This window comes from Hyla sarda, chromosome 3, assembly GCF_029499605.1.
Source record: "Hyla sarda isolate aHylSar1 chromosome 3, aHylSar1.hap1, whole genome shotgun sequence".
Lineage (NCBI taxonomy): Eukaryota > Metazoa > Chordata > Amphibia > Anura > Hylidae > Hyla > Hyla sarda.
In genome coordinates this window covers 400,169,040-400,185,350 of record NC_079191.1, presented here as the reverse complement: position 1 = coordinate 400,185,350, position 16,311 = coordinate 400,169,040, and the positions used below count along the sequence as shown (strand labels likewise).

General features: G+C 43.7%; 1 protein-coding gene and 1 long non-coding RNA gene across 2 annotated transcripts in view; one reads left to right on the top strand and one right to left on the bottom strand.

The window, feature by feature from the left end:
• MSH2 (mutS homolog 2) overlaps positions 1 to 16,311 on the top strand; it is a 145,334-nt gene that overhangs the window by 38,533 nt on the left and 90,490 nt on the right. Inside the window, exon 7 of the mRNA XM_056568081.1 lies at positions 14,843 to 15,042. Coding sequence (XP_056424056.1) covers positions 14,843 to 15,042 — 200 coding nt within the window. The remainder of the gene's footprint in view (positions 1 to 14,842; positions 15,043 to 16,311) is intronic.
• Positions 1,116 to 12,976, bottom strand: LOC130362922 (uncharacterized). The gene is made up of 3 exons (XR_008891631.1): positions 12,895 to 12,976; positions 8,750 to 8,893; positions 1,116 to 1,292 (listed from the first exon to the last, which is right to left on the bottom strand). It is a non-coding gene; the product is annotated as an uncharacterized LOC130362922 (long non-coding RNA).

The window sequence follows — 16,311 nt, the reverse complement described above, 5'->3', positions numbered from 1 at the left end:
CCTCCTCGCCTTCTAAAAATCATAACTCTTTTATATTTTCATCCACAGACTAGTATGAGGACTTGTTTTTTGCGCGACCAGTTGTCCTTTGTAATGACATCACTCATTATATCATAAAATGTATGGCGCAACCAAAAAACACTATTTTTGTGGGGAAATTAAAAAGAAAAACGTAATTTTGCTAATTTTGGAAGGTTTCCTTTTCACGCCGTACAATTTATGGTAAAAATGACGTGTATCCTTTATTCTGAGGGTCAATACGATTAAAATGATACCCATTATTATATACTTTTATATTATTGTTGTGCTTAAAAAAAAAAATCACAAACTTTTTAACCAAATTAGTACGTTTATAATCCCTTTATTTTGATGACCTCTAACTTTTTTATTTTTCCATATAAGCGGCAGTATGAGGGCTCATTTTTTGCGCCATGATCTGTACTTTTTTTGATACCACATTTGCATATAAAAAACTTTTAATACATTTTTTATAATTTTTTTTAAATAAAATGTATTTAAAAAGTAGCAATTTTGGACTTTTTTTTTTTACGTTCACGCCGTTCACCGTACGGGATCATTAACATTTTATTTTAATAGTTCGGACATTTACGCACGCGGCGATACCAAATATGTCTATAAAATTTATTTTTTACGCTTTTTGGGGGTAAAATAGGAAAAAAATGATTTACTTTTTTATTGGGGGAGGGTATTTTTCACTTTTTTTTTTACTTTTACATTTTTTTTTTACACTTGAATAGTCCCCATAGGGGACTATTCATAGCAATACCATGATTGCTAACACTGATCTGTTCTATGTATGCGGTTTCCCGACCGCAGTCAAAAACATGGTCGACCGTGTTTTTGTCTGCGGTCGGGAAACCGCATACGGCCGAAAAAGCAACCGACCGGAGACTGCGGTTCACTCCGGTCGGCTCATAGACATGCATTAAATACGGTTCCCGAATACGGCTGAGTGCGGGTGCCACGATTAAGGCCCCCCTCCTCCCAGCCGTATACGGGAACCGTAGTTTACAAATCGTAGTGTGAACCCAGCCTTACTTCTATATATAAGGATTTGTTTTATCTCTATTTGTTATCTACTTATTTTTCTTTAATCCTCACGTTTTCCTATTTTTGCATGACATTTTGGGGCTTCAGAACCAATTACCAGGTTTCCATAGAGTTAGGGTCTCGGCATACAATGGTTTCAACATACAATGGTTTCAACATACAATGGTCGTCCTGGAACAGATTAATATACTGTATACCGGTGGTCTTCAACCTGTGGAAAGCTGTAAACATAAGGAAAAAAAAAAAGGTTGAAATCCATTGCTATAAACCCTATAATTCCCGCTTCTGTCCTGTACCTCCCGATTACATTTTTTACAGTCTGGAGCCTCATCTCCCGTGTTCAAAATGTCAGCAGTCAGGCTCAGTATTGTTAGCCTCCACCTCTTTGTGCCTGCCAATATCTCTCCTTTAGCCATGGTTAGTTCTTCTGGGACTTCCCTGCCATCTCTTCAAGTTGGGGGCACAGTCATGGGTGCATTGAGTGTGACAACATGTTGCACGTTTGATTGGCAGGACACACGCACATAGGTAGACTCAGTGCTGGGGGGTTGACTAAGTAACGAGAAAGGAGGCAGGGAAGTTATCAAATTAGGTATCCTGGACATTTGCACCAGTACAAGTACTCGTACAATAGTGCAGTATCTGTATCGTCCCTAAAATATTATTTATTTTTCCCTACATTTTACCCCAGAGGACAAGGTTTACACAAAAATCACACATGGTTTGCAGAAAATAGCAGCCCCAGCTAGGGCACCGTACAATTGGCGCTCTCCTTAGGTATCTTACAGACGCCCATGTTTATAGTGCCACTTACTCCCATTAAATAGGGTGCATGAAATAAGAAAAACATGGCCTAAAGGACAGCAACACTTGTTTATTGTCTGTGCATTTCACTGCTCAGCCACAGTCTGCTATATGCTGCAGTAACAGACACAGCCTGTGAACAGGGGTGGTGCTGTTTTTGGAAGAGAGCAGCTGTCTTTCTAAACTCTTCTCAGTATTCCTTGACATATTATCTGGGTAAGCAAGAATAAAGAGGTGGTGCTGAGCTATATACAAGAGGACTAGATTCAATGGTGCGGGATAAGCTGCATTGTGTATTGGTAGATGGTGCAGCAGACTGTAGGGGGCAGCGTCCTCTGTTTTTGTCATTTATGTAACTCCTAAGCAATCAAAAAGTCAAAATAAGATCTGATATCCACACCGCTGAGCTCAGAGGTGACATTTAATATGGTCTTGTTTTCTCACGGGATACTCTATACCGTGTACTATATGACTCCCATCATCTCTGCGGGCATTACATTCATGCTCTGCAGGCTGTCAGGGCATGCTGGCAGTTGTAGTTTTGCCAGAGCTGGTGAACAAGTTGAAAATCTAATACAGCAATAATGATCTACAAAACAAAGATACACAAGAAACCCCTCATACCAAGCACTGCAATGTCAACGTATAAAAGAGTGCGTCCAAGGGCTCTCAGAAGTGATACAAAACTTCACTGAATGAGCTGAGCTGCAATACCAGGTACATCCATTACAACGTATGTGGCAGTGTGTCAGGTAGGAAGTGAGGTGGCAGTAAGCTTGAGTGCATCCTCTACAATCAGCCCATTGGCTGGAAGTCGGACCCTTACCAATTGGATATTAATGGCCCACCTAAATGGGCACTGTCACATTCAAAAACTTTTTATATGTTGTTACTGATGAAAATTAAAGATCTTTTGGATTATGTTTAAAAAATAAATAAAAATAAAAGAATAATTAACTCCTGAAAATCCTACCACTAGGGGTCCCCATACCTACTGGGACACTAACCAGTCCTGCAGCTGCATGAGGCTTGTCCATGTGTTATGGACAAGGCAGCATGAGCAGACACACCAATCACTTCCCACACGCTCCCTTCCCCCGAGAGGCTAGGGGATAACAAGCTGAGATGTAGAAGTTTGTTGGTAGTTCTGTGCCAGAATCTCTCTATTGCACAGAGCTCTGGCACAAGGACTTTGTAGCTCCCTATGTCTGGGTTATGACTCCTACACTACAGCGATCAGTGGGAGGGGGTTTCAGCACCCCTGACCAATCACAACTATTGCCATGTCTGTGTGACAGGTCAGAAGTGTTCTGTTTTCATTTTTTTTTTTTTTTTTTATATAGTAACACTTTTAGTCCTTCTTAAATGCCTCCCATTAAAGTCTACAGGACTTTCAGCAAATCCACCTCCAGATCACGATAATCTCAGGGCAGGTCTTGGACTGGGACCTTTTTAGTATCCTAGGGTGCTGTTTGGAATAAATAGGGTATTTGTGTGGCACATGGATGCCAGTGATCTCCAGATCAGTTTTTTTGTATTCCCATGGATAAGAGTCCCTTAAAGGGGTACTCAGGTGGAAAACAATTTTTTATCCTTTCCTTTCCGTACTTATCAGCTGCTGTATGCTCCACAGAAAGTTTTTTTTTCTTTTTGAATTTATTTCCAGTCTGACCACAGTGCTCTCGGCTGACACCTCTGTACATGTCAGGAACTGTCCAGAGTAGGAGCAAATCCCCATAGCAAACCTATCCTGCTCTGGACAGTTCCTGACATGGACAGATGTGTCAGCAGAGAGCACTGGTCAGACAGGAAAGAACTACACAACTTCCTGTGGAGCATACAGCAGCTAAGTACTGGAAGGATTAAGATTTTTAAATTAGAAGTAATTTACAAATCTGTTGAACTTTATGGCACCAGTTGATTAAAAATAAATAAAAATAGTTTTCCACCGGAGTGCCCCTTTCCTGACATATAGTAAGTAGTAGCTAGTATAGGACTTCTTTTGCAGCTATGTTGGTGTGTGACCACTAGATGTCACTGTAGCATAGAACTTGTAGCGGGAGTCATTCTGTCCAGGTTACAATCAATAGTGAGGCAGATCGTGACCGGGCCTGTCATTTTCTTATGTCGGAGATTTATTTAGTGGTTATTCTTCAGCAACATCAAGCTGATTATAATAATCCATTTGTTCAATATAGACTAAAACATTGTCAGCCGGATAAATGTTTCCCCTTATCTGTGAGTTGCATGGTGACACAGCCTGCAGTCCAGAGTTTGTATCCTAACCAGGCATTTACGTGGAGCTTCTTCACATCTTTAGACATTTGGTACTTGCACCAATGTGAAGAAATGGCATACTGCACCCGCTGTCAGTATAAGGCTGTGTTCACATTGTGCTTATTCTGTATTCAGCAGTGGAATATGTTGGGAGTGTTCCCAGACATATACCCTTGATGTACAGTCAGGTCCATAAATATTGGGACATTGACACAATTCTAACATTTATGGCTCTATACACCACCACAATGGATTTGAAAGGAAACAAACAAGACGTGCTTTACCTGCAGATTATTAGCTTTAATTTGAGGGTATTTACATGCAAATCAGGTGAACGGTGTAGGAATTACAACAGTTTGCTTATGTGCCTCCCACTTGTTAAGGGACCAAAAGTAATGGGACAGAATAATAATCATAAATCAAACTTTCATATTTTAACACTTGGTTGCAAATCCCTTGCAGACAATTAGAGCCTGAAGTCTGGAACGCATAGACATCAGCAGACATTGCTGGGTTTCATCCCTGGTGATGCTCTGCCGCCTCTACTGCAACGGTCTTCAGTTCCTGCTTGTCCTTGGGGCATTTTCCCTTCAGTTTTGTCTTCATCAAGTGAAATGCTGCTCAATCGGATTCAGGTCAGGTGATTGACTTGGCCATTTCATAACATCCCACTTCTTTTCCTTAATAAACTCTTTGGTTGCTTTTGCAGTTTGCTTTGGGTCATTGTCCATCTGCACTGTGAAGCGCCATCCAATGAGTTCTGAAGCATTTTTCTGAATATGAGCAGATAATACTGCCCGAAACACTTCAGAATTCATCCTGCTGCTTTGTCACATCATCAATAAATACAATAGAAGCAGTTCCATTGGCACCATACATGCCCACTATGCCATGACACTACCACCACCATGTTCACTGATGAGGTGTATGCTTAGGATCATGTTCCTTTCCTTCTCCAGACTCTTCTCTTCCCATCACTCTGGTACAAGTTGATCTTGGTCTCATCAGTCCATAGAATGTTGTTCCAGAACTGTGAAGGCTTTTTTAGATGTCGTTTGGAAAACTCTAATCTGGCCTTCCTGTTTTTGAGGCTCCCCAATGGTTTCCATCTTGTGGTGAACCCTCTGTATTCACTCTGGTGAAGTCTTCTCTTGACGACACACATACACCTACCTCCTGGAGAGTGTTCTTCATCTGGCCAATAGTTGTGAAGGGGTTTTCTTCACCAGGGAAAGAATTCTTCGCTCATCCTCCACAGTTATTTTCCTTGGTCTTCTGGGTCTTTTGGTGTTGCTGAGCTCACCGGTGCGTTCCTTCTTTTTAAGAATGTCCCAAACAGTGGTTTTGGCCACGCCTAACATTTTTGCTATCTCTCTGATGGGTTTTTGTTTTTTCAGCCTAATGATGGCTTGCTTCACTGATGGTGACAGCTCTTTGGATCTCATCTTGAGAGTTGACAGAAACAGATTCCAAATGCAAATAGCACACTTGAAATGAACTCTGGACCTTTTATCTGCTCATTGTAATTGGGATAATGAGGGAATAACACACCTGGCCATGGAACAGCTGAGAAGCCAATTGTCCCATTACTTTTGGTCCCTTAACAAGTGGGAGGCACATATGCAAACTGTTGTAGTTCCTACACCATTCACCAGATTTGGATGTAAATACCCTCAAATTAAAGCCGTTAATTTAATTTCAAATCCATTGTGGTGGTGTATAGAGCCAAAAATGTTAGAATTGTATTGAAGTCCCAATATTTATAGACCTGACTGTATCATGCACATGTTGGGCATTGGTTACATTGAATAAAAAATGTGTTTTTATAATAAATATATATATATATATGTGTGTGTGTGTGTGTGTGTGTGTGTGTGTGTGTGTGTGTGTATATATATATATATATATATATATATATATATATATATATATATATAATAATATGTGGAAGGTTGGAACATACCTGAGTTTATGGGAGGAGACTGGAACCTCCGCTATTTAGGGTGGGAGGGGTGGGATAACTGACACGTTGGGCACCCGGGTTTTTCCCACCTACACCACCCTCTTTTTCAAATATTCTATTTGTTTGCTAATACACAGGGGTATGCCCTCTTTTAGGCACACCCCCGACGGCGGCTCGGGCACACCACTAGCCGCAGTTAGGTCAGGTTGGTTACTCTGGTCAGGGGTTAGGTACATGTTCTATTTCAGGTGGAAGGCTCTGACCATAAATATATATACATACATACATCTCAAAATATATAAAAAAAAAAATATACATACATACAAAATTATATATATATATATATATATATATATATATGATATTCACTCCCTACAGATACAGAGCTCCGCTATTTTTAGAAGTCTATAGAGAGTGACTGAAGCAACAGGTGAGCATCACACTTCGCTCCGATCACTCATGGCTAAAATCACCCCCGCTCTCATTAGGTGAGGGTCCCAGTGGAGATATCTGGAAATAACACTTTTTTTTAATAGTTGTCACCTATGGATGGCTCTACTGAGACAGCATTTTGGAAGAGAAAACAGTTGGACCAGTTTTCCCTGTAGTGCATTCTTTCCCAACCACGATGCCTCACGCTGTTGCAAAACTACAACTCCCAGCATGCCCGGACAGCCTTCGGCTGTCCGGGCATGCCGGGAGTTGTAGTTTTGCAGCAGCTGGGGGCACACTGTTTGAGAAACACTGCCGTAGTATATTCACACATGTGCAATCCCAGCAGAAAATAGATTTTTACCTGAGTCCTATGTCCTATCCCTGTTCAGCTTGCTTCTCGAACAGACTGTCAAAGGATTTAGTAACCTCTGCCTTTCAGGACCATTTATAGGGAAATTAGATCCCAAAACTCCTTACGCTGTATAAGCTGAGTCACTACTGTAGGAAGGAAGACATCTTTCCTCATCACTTGTGACTCATCTCTGCAGGATTTTCAGAATGGAGAAAAGATGTACGAGCTACTAAAGCTATAGGAAACCCTGGCGTGTGAACGCTCATGTAGTTTATATACAGTCTGCAATAAGTAATAGATGTACAATGATCCCTCAACTTACAATGGCCTCAACATACTATAGATTCAGCATACAATAGCCTTTCCTTACCATTGTAACTTGAAACCAGACTCAACATACAATACTACAGACAGTCCAGATCTGTGAAACGTGTCAATGGCCGGAAGAACCGACCAATCAGGATGGACATTTTACTGGTAAAACCCCTGTATTACTGAAGCGTATGCACTGACTGGTGTCTGGTAGCGCCCCCTACAGTACAGGGAGGTATTACATGTTCTGTACTACTCTTTTCCTGTGCCAGGGTTAGCTGCTCCTTTGGACACCAGGTGAGGGCGGGGTCCATTTTACTTTTTTAGGACACTGTGTACTGTACAGGACCCTGAAGAAGCTCCTGTCCCCTACACAGACAGTGATTACAGCTCCCAGCAGATCTTTATTACTTTTATATATAAGGATTTGCTTTATCTATATTAGTTTTCTACGTATTTTTCTTTAATTCTCACTTTTTCCTATTTTTGAATGACATTCTGGTGGCTTCAGAGCCAGTAACCAGGTTTCCATAGAGTCATGGTCTCAACATACAATGGTCGTCCTGGAACCAATAAATATTGTACCTTGAGGGGCCACTGTATATACCAATTCACAAGGGATATTGTTATGACTAGTAGAGGCGACTACCGTATTTTTCGCCCTATAGGACGCACCGGCATATAAGACGCACCCAATTTTAAAGGTGCAAAATCTAGAAGAAAAAGATTCTGCACCCAACAGTGATCTTCAACCTGCGGACCTCCAGCTGTTGCAAAACTACAACTCCCAGCATGCACGGACAGCCAACGGCTGTCCGGGCATGCTGGGAGTTGTAGTTTTGCAACATCTTGGAGGTCCGCAGGTTGAAGACCACTGGATAGGAGGTAATACTCACGTGTCCCTGCCACTCCAGACCAATCACCGCTGCCCTGGATGTCGCTCCATCGCTGTCGCCGCGTCCCTGTGGTGTCCCCCGACGCTCCGGACGTCTTCCCCGGGATCCACGCTCTCCGTCGCCGTCATCACGTCGCTACGCACGCCGCTCCTATTGGATGACGGGACGGCGTGCGACGACATGATGATGACGACGGAGAGCGCTGGCCATGCAGGGGATCCCGGCACAGAGCAGACACCGAGGAGGCAGGTAAGGTCCCTCCCGGTGTCCTGTAAGCTGTTTGGAACGCCGCGATTTCACCGCGGCGGTCCCGAACAGCCCGACTGAGCCGCCGGGTTAGTGTTATTTTCGCTTCAGACGCGGCGGTCAGCTTTGATCGCCGCATCTGAAGAGTTAATACAGGGCATCACCGCGATTGGTGATGTCCTGTATTAGCCGCGGGTCCCGTACATTGATGGCCACAGGTATTCGCCTTATAAGACGCACCAACTTTCCCCCCTCCAGTTTTGGGGAAGAAAAAGTGCGTCTTATACAGCGAAAAATACGGTACATTTGTTTACCACAACAAGATAAGATTACTAAAATCTCAGGTATCCTTAAATCCCTTCATATTAGGACAAGATCGTCAGATTTACTCACTGTTTGCTTGTTGGCTTTGATGTGCACCCCTCGTTGTTCACTTCCGACACTATGTGACGATTGTCGCTGAATCGCGCACGTGACGTCATATAAGTCGTGACTTTTTATTTCCCACGTGGGTATTCTGAGCAACTTTCTCAGACTCTGTGGGGAAAAAAGAAACCCCCAATGTTAACATATGATCCATCTTTCTGGAAAATTTAGAAAACGCAAAAGAAAAAAAAAAATAACCAAAAAACCCTACAAAATGTCTGCTTTCTGTTTAGTAAATTTGGGCCATTGTATCCCTTTTTGAGTGTCTTTATTTTTGCAGGAGACTAGGTTTACTCATATCTCTAGTGAGGCCTCAAAGCTCTTTGACTTACAGGGTAGATATCGATAGGTGGCACTAGTTAGACATTTTTCTTCCTTCTGCCTAGGTCTAGAATTCTAAAAAGGAATTTGTCAGCAGTTCTGAGCTCTTCTATATAGAGGACACAGAGGGAAGTAAAAAAGACCCTAAAGTTTCCAGTCATGTATGTTGCATGACCATAAAAAATAATAATTTTGTGGTGTCTTGGACATTGCTGTTGCAGGTGCACATGGGGCAAATCCTTAAATGGTACTCCGCCCCTAGACATCTAATCCCCTAGCCAAAGTATAGGGGATAAGATGTCTGATCGCGGGGGTCCCCTGTGATCTCTGCTGCGGCACCCCAGACATCCGATGCACGGAGCAAACTTCGCTCAGTGCCGGATGACTGGCAATGTGAGGTGGAGGCGCCCACGCCCCACTTGTGATGTCACGGCCACGCCCCCTCAATGCAAGTCTATGGGAGGGGGCGTGACGGCAGTCACGCCCCCTCCCATAGACTTGCATTGAGGGGGTGTGGCAGTGACGTCACGACCAGGGTGCGGTCGTGACATCACAAACCCCGGCGCTGAACCTCTGACGCTCTAAACAAACACCGGATGCAGAATGGAGAGGTGTCCCGCTGCTTTGGATAGGGGCGGTGGACCCTTTTAAAGGGGTACTCCGGTGAAAAAGTATTTTTTTTCTAAATCAACCGGTGCCAGAAAGTTAAACAGATTTGTAAATTATTTCTATTCAAAAATCTTAATCCTTCCTGTACTTATTAGCTGCTAAATACTACAGCGGAAATTCTTTTCCGTTTGAAACACAGAGCTGTCTGCTGACATCATGAGCACAGTGCTCTCTGCTGACATCTCTGTCCATTTTAGGAACTGTCCAGAACAGCATATGTTTGCTATGGGGATTTCCTTTTACCCTGGACAGTTCATAAAATGGACAGAGATGTCAGCAGAGAGCACTGTGCACATGATGTCAGCAGACAGCTCTGTGTTTCAAACGGAAAAGAATTTCCGCTGTAGTATTTAGCAGCTAATAAGTACAGGAAGGATTAAGATTTTTGAATAGAAATAATTTACAAATCTGTTTAACTTTCTGGCACCAGTTGATTTAAAAAAAAAAGTTTTTCACCGGAGTACCCCTTTAATAATAGGTGCCCAGAGCTTTCTGGCGCCTCTTCTCACCTCTAGTGATCTCCTGTTTGGCTGTTGTCACTGGATAGGCTTTCACTATAGCCCCAGCACTATGTAACTTTTGGTATTTTATACTTATTACAGCTTATCTAACTCTCACCATAGCACCCATTAAATAGTCCTTTCTCCACCTTCTGCAGAGAGAGGGTGAAGCACAAGATTCCTTATATAGCACAGATGGCACCAAGCTCTTTATATTACATCACCATAGGGTAACCTGCTTGCATTACCCCTGCCCTCTGTTTGTCTCTTTTAGGAAATGCAGAGTAAAGTAGTTTTATAAATGTAAAATCAGTTTAGTGCCGGATTTTGGTTTCACCATTTTACTAAGAGAAGAAAAAAATAAAAACCAATTCACTAGTCGGCCAGACATAAGGCGAACATTAGAACATTATCAGTGATGGGGGGGGGGGGGGGGTGTGTGTGTAACATTACCGTATTTATCGGCGTATAACACGCACTGGCATTTTAACAGGGAAATTTAAGTAAAATAAATAAAATGTAACATAAATGACTTGGACTAAATGCCACATCATCCCCCCAACTTCGTTTTCTTCTGCACCTCAGTTGGGTTCCGTCCCCTCCAGTCACATCATTCCTTCCCTTTTATCAGTCCCTGTGCCACATTTACCCCTCTCATCGCCACCCCCCATGTCTCATCATTTCCCCCTGTCATAGACCCCCACTAGCCATACAGACATTAAGTATTTAGTGCCTCCCCCCCATCATTCCCCCTGTCTCATCATCCACCCCATCATTCCCCCTGTCTCATCATGCCCCCCATCGTTCCCCCATCATCATTTCCCCTGTCTCATCATGTCCCCCATCGTTCCCCCCCTCATCATTTCCCCTGTCTCATCATCACCCCCACCTCATCATTTCCCCTGTCTCATCATCCCCCCCCATCATTCCCCCCCTCATCATTTCCCCCTGTCTCATCATGCCCCCCATCATTCCCCCCCTCATCATTTCCCCTGTCTCATCATCCCCCCATCATTCCCCCCCTCATCATTTCCCCTGTCTCATCATCCCCCCCATCATTCCCCCCCTCATCATTTCCCCTGTCTCATCATCCCCCCCATCATTTCCCCCTGTCTCATCTTCCCCCCAATCATTCCCCCCTCATCATTTCCCCTGTCTCATCATCCCCCCCCCATCATTCCCCCCCTCATCATTTCCCCTGTCTCATCATCCCCCCCCATCATTTCCCCGTCTCATCATCCCCCCCATCATCCCCCCCCATCATTCCCCCCCATCATTTCCCCCCCTGTCTCCTCATTTCCCCCCCTGTCTCCTCATTTCCCCCTGTCTCCTCATTTCCCCCATCATGTTCCTCCTATGCCAGTGGTCTTCAACCTGCGGACCTCCAGATGTTGCAAAACTACAACTCCCAGCATGCCCGGACAGCCAACGGCTGTCCGGGCATGCTGGGAGTTGTAGTTTTGCAACATCTGGAGGTCCGCAGATTGAAGACCACTCTTCCCCTTTCCTTACCTGATTCCCCTTTCCTCACTGATTTAAAGTGGCTGCGGCCGTGCTGCCTATACTTAACAAGTAGACGCTGCTGCGGCCGCTTTAAATCAGTGACCAGAAGATTTATCGGTGTATAACACGCAGGCAGGCTTTTTGCCTTAAAGTTTTAAAAGTGCGTGTTATACGCCGATAGATACGGTAGTTATGATCGGGAAAGAACATTATGCGTGATGGAGGAAAGAACATTAACAGGAATCAGATAAATGCCCAAATAAAGGCCGATCTTAGAGGAAACTATCAACTACTGTAACACCAACAAGATGGAGCCCAGCTGTAAGCAAACTAACTAAACACTTTGTCCATGCAGCGCCCCCTAAAGACAGAAATGCATATTAAAAATTGCATTCTAAGTGGTTGAATTGTATTTCAGGATTTGCTTGTCTATGGGTGAGACTGGAGAACTTAAAGGGGTTATCCAGGAAAAAACTTTTTTTTTATATATATATGAACTGGCTCCAGAAAGTTAAACAGATTTGTAAATTACTTCTATTAAAAAATCTTAATCCTTTCAGTACTTATGAGCTTCTGAAGTTTAGGTTGTTCTTTTCTGTCTAAGTGCTCTCTGATGACATGCGTTTCGGGAAACGCCCAGTTTAGAAGAGGTTTGCTATGGGGATTTGCTTCTAAACTGGGCGTTTCCCGAGACGCGTGTCATCAGAGAGCACTTAGACAGAAAAGAACAACCTTAACTTCAGAAGCTCATAAATACTGAAAGGATTAAGATTTTTTAATAGAAGTAATTTACAAATCTGTTTAACTTTCTGGAACCAGTTGATGTATAAAAAAAAGTTTTTTCCTGGAATACCCCTTTTAAAGGGGTATTCCGGGTTAATACATCTTATCCCCTATCCAAAGGATACGGGATAAGATTTATGACTGCAGGCGTCCCACCGGACTGATGAGGGTTAATATAAAGCACATAGAGTGCAGGGGAGTATATAAGTCCTATAGGAAATCTACAGCATTGCTATAAGGTTCACCGTGACGGTTATACATGGTCATCTGATTATTAGGGAATTATTCGGGAAGCGTCCGTTCTGTGTGATCTGCAGGATTATACGCGGAGTGAACCTGTGCAGTGTGCGAGACGTGCGGCTCCCATTGGAATCCATTCTGTGTTGTGACTGCAGTCTCTGCTCTTCCTCGGTCTCTGCATTGCAGTGTGTTTCTCATGTAGGAAGAAAGGATTGGATCAGGGCTGTTTACAGGCTTTATTCTCTTAGTGAGAGGCTCGCCCCCCCCCCCCCCCATGTCGTCTTATGACTTGGATCCGCTCTACTGGCCAAACGAAACCCATGTTCTTTCTTGTGGACTTTAAAAGGCTGTGTTATTTTGTAGCTCAGTCTATAGCTTTAGATGAGACTGGAACTTGTTGTTACAGTCTCTGCTATAAATCCAGCACTGTTTAGGTTAAAAGCAGCTGCCTTGTGCTACAGAACCACAAGGATCAGCAAACCATGATCCTTATGGAGGCCTGAATACTCTAAGGGGGCATTTTTTTTTATCATTGTAGGTGTAAGTGAAGCTTTTTTCTAACCAGACTTATTAAATGGTCACAGGTCACATTTTCTGGAATTTTTACTTTTCACATACACCATAAAGCTAAGCTAAGTCCGGGCTGGTGTAGTTTAGAGACTTTTCAGTGGCTTTGCGTCTTTTTTTGTGCCTTTTCACAAAAAGGTGCAGTTCATAAAACCCTTCCATATCATGTGGATTGCCAAAATCAGTGGATTTCAACTCAAAATCAGCAGAAATGTGTAAACCAAAAGGTGCAAAAAAGGGGCAAATAAACCCTGCTTGCGCCTTTTTTGCGCCTTTTATAGACACAAAAAACAGTCTGAAGACAATGTAAAAGCAAAGGTTTCCTCCAACATATCGACGGGATTCAGAGGCGCTGGACACACAAACCGAAAGCATCCCTTCAGCTTGTGTGTCCAGCGCCTCTGAATCCCGTCGATATGTTGGAGGAAACCTTTGCTTTTACATTGTCTTCAGACTGTTTTTTGTGTCTATAAAAGGTGCAAAAAAGGGGCAAATAAACCCTGCTTGCGCCTTTTTTGCGCCTTTTATAGACACAAAAAACAGTCTGAAGACAATGTAAAAGCAAAGGTTTCCTCCAACATATCGACGGGATTCAGAGGCGCTGGACACACAAACCGAAAGCATCCCTTCAGCTTGTGTGTCCAGCGCCTCTGAATCCCGTCGATACGTTGGAGGAAACCTTTGCTTTTACATTGAAGTTGGACGTGGAGTGGCTGCAGGCACCTAAAAACCTTTGCTCTTTTTTTCCCATAGTTACGCTTGGTGGAGTGTAACTTGATGTGGTAAGCATCACTTTTACTACATCTATTCCTGTTCCCCTGTTAATTGACCTCTACACAGGTCACAGAGCATGCTTACAAACCTGTTTCATACAAAGAAGTAGGGTCTGCAGATCATTTTGTCTATGTCCATGGGGTTTGCTGTAAATATCGCTAAATGCTCTTAAAAAAACCCTCAGGTAAGATGGTAGCACCTATAATAATGTACTAAAAATTTTTATATAAAAATTACAATTAAAAAAAAAAAGTTGTTTCAGTATCTGGCTGTAATTAAAAAAAAAAGTTGTTTCAGTATCTGGCTGTAATTAAAAAAAAAAGTTGTTTCAGTATCTGGCTGTAATTAAAAAAAAAAATCCTGGCAAAAGGAATTGATCGCCAATTTTCTTGATAGGCCACAAGTAGCTGTTTGGCAACCCAGAGCTGCAGTGCTCGGATGTCCACATAGGAGCCAGAAGCCATTGCACAATGTATGGAGCTAAGGCTTCTGGCTTTAGTCACTGTATACATCCAAGTGCTGCAGCTCTACAGAACAGTGGGTTGTTTAGGGTGCCGGGTGTTGGCTTCCTGCCAATCAGCTATAGGTGACTTTTGCCTGGAAAACCCTATAATTTTAGTGTAGGTTTTGGGACAGTAATACAGAGAATCTCACACAACACTGATGAATTCACTCACTCATTTAAATATTCATTAATTCTCAGGTTAAACTTGGTGGAAGCTTTTGTGACTGATACAGAACTCAGACAGAGCCTGCAGGAAGATTTACTTCGTCGCTTCCCAGATTTTAACCGCTTGGCCAAAAAGTTCCAAAGACAGAACGCGAACCTGCAAGATTGTTACAGACTCTACCAGGCTGTGAACCACCTGCCCAGTGTCATCCAGGCATTGGAGAAATACGAAGGTAGGTGCCAAAGGGGTTAACTGGCTAAAATATTTAATCTAAAGTGTAAACTAAAGGACACCCCCCAATCTGTGGATAAATGCACACTACAGAATTCCCCAATGGGGGAATTGTAGACCACTGCTGTACGCTGTTTACTTATGCCCGGGCTGCAAAAGATAAAGAAAATGAACTGTAACTCACCTATGTCGACCACACGCTGGGGACGGGGAACGTCGGACAGCTGTCAGCCTATCACCGGCCAGAGCAATGTCCAGCCCCGGCCAGTGATAGGCTGAGCCCACTGTCATGTAAGAAGCTCTGGCCGGCTTCTTACATGACAGTGGGCTCAGCCTATCACTGGCCGGGGCGGGACATCGCTTCGGCCGGTCATAGGCTGATGGCTGTCCGACGTTCCCTGTCCCCAGCGTGTGGTCGACATAGGTGAGTTACAGTTTATTTTCTTTATCTTTTGCAGCCCGGGCATAGGGATACAGCGTAGAGCAGTGGTCTCCAACCTGCGGACCTCCAGCTGTTGCAAAACTACAACTCCCAGCATGCCCGGACAGCTATTGGCTGTCCGGGCATGCTGGGAGTTGTAGTTTTGCAACAACTGGAGGTCCGCAGGTTGGAGACCACTGGCGTACAGTGAGATCCATCGCCGGCTGCCCCCAACAAAGAGGAGAATGGCAGTGCTTGAAGTTGACATGTGAGTAGTACCCCTCTGGGCTGATCATTAATTGGGGGTCGCCGAACACCGCGCGCGGGTTACATGATTGGGGTGGGGTGTGTGTGTGTGAAAATACCGTTATATACCGTGGAACCGCCGTAAGTTAAAAAAAATACCGTGATACACATATTTGGGCATACCGCCCAGCCCTATTACATGGTGGCCATTAAGATGCCAGATTGTTTAGTGGCCATTGAGAAGTCAGTGTTGATGATTTTGATCTTTAAATGTAAATCTTTTATTCATGCTTATTTCCACTGTGTCCTTTATGGAGTGAGGAATTCCAGCCAAAATTAACTTATCCCTTATCCACAGAATAGTTGATAAGCCGCTGATCGCAGGAGGTCCGACTGCTGGGACCCACCTCCTAGCCAAAAACCCCCCTGAAATCTCTGGAACAGGACCCAGCTGTCAGTAAGGAGCACGTGTGTTAGGCGGCACATGCTCCGGGAGTGCTAGAGATGCCTGAGTTACTGTACATGGGTCTCTTCGGAAAGGAGTGCATGCCGTCTACTGCACACGCTCCCCGCTGAGAGCCAGGACCCGTTCCAGAGATTGCA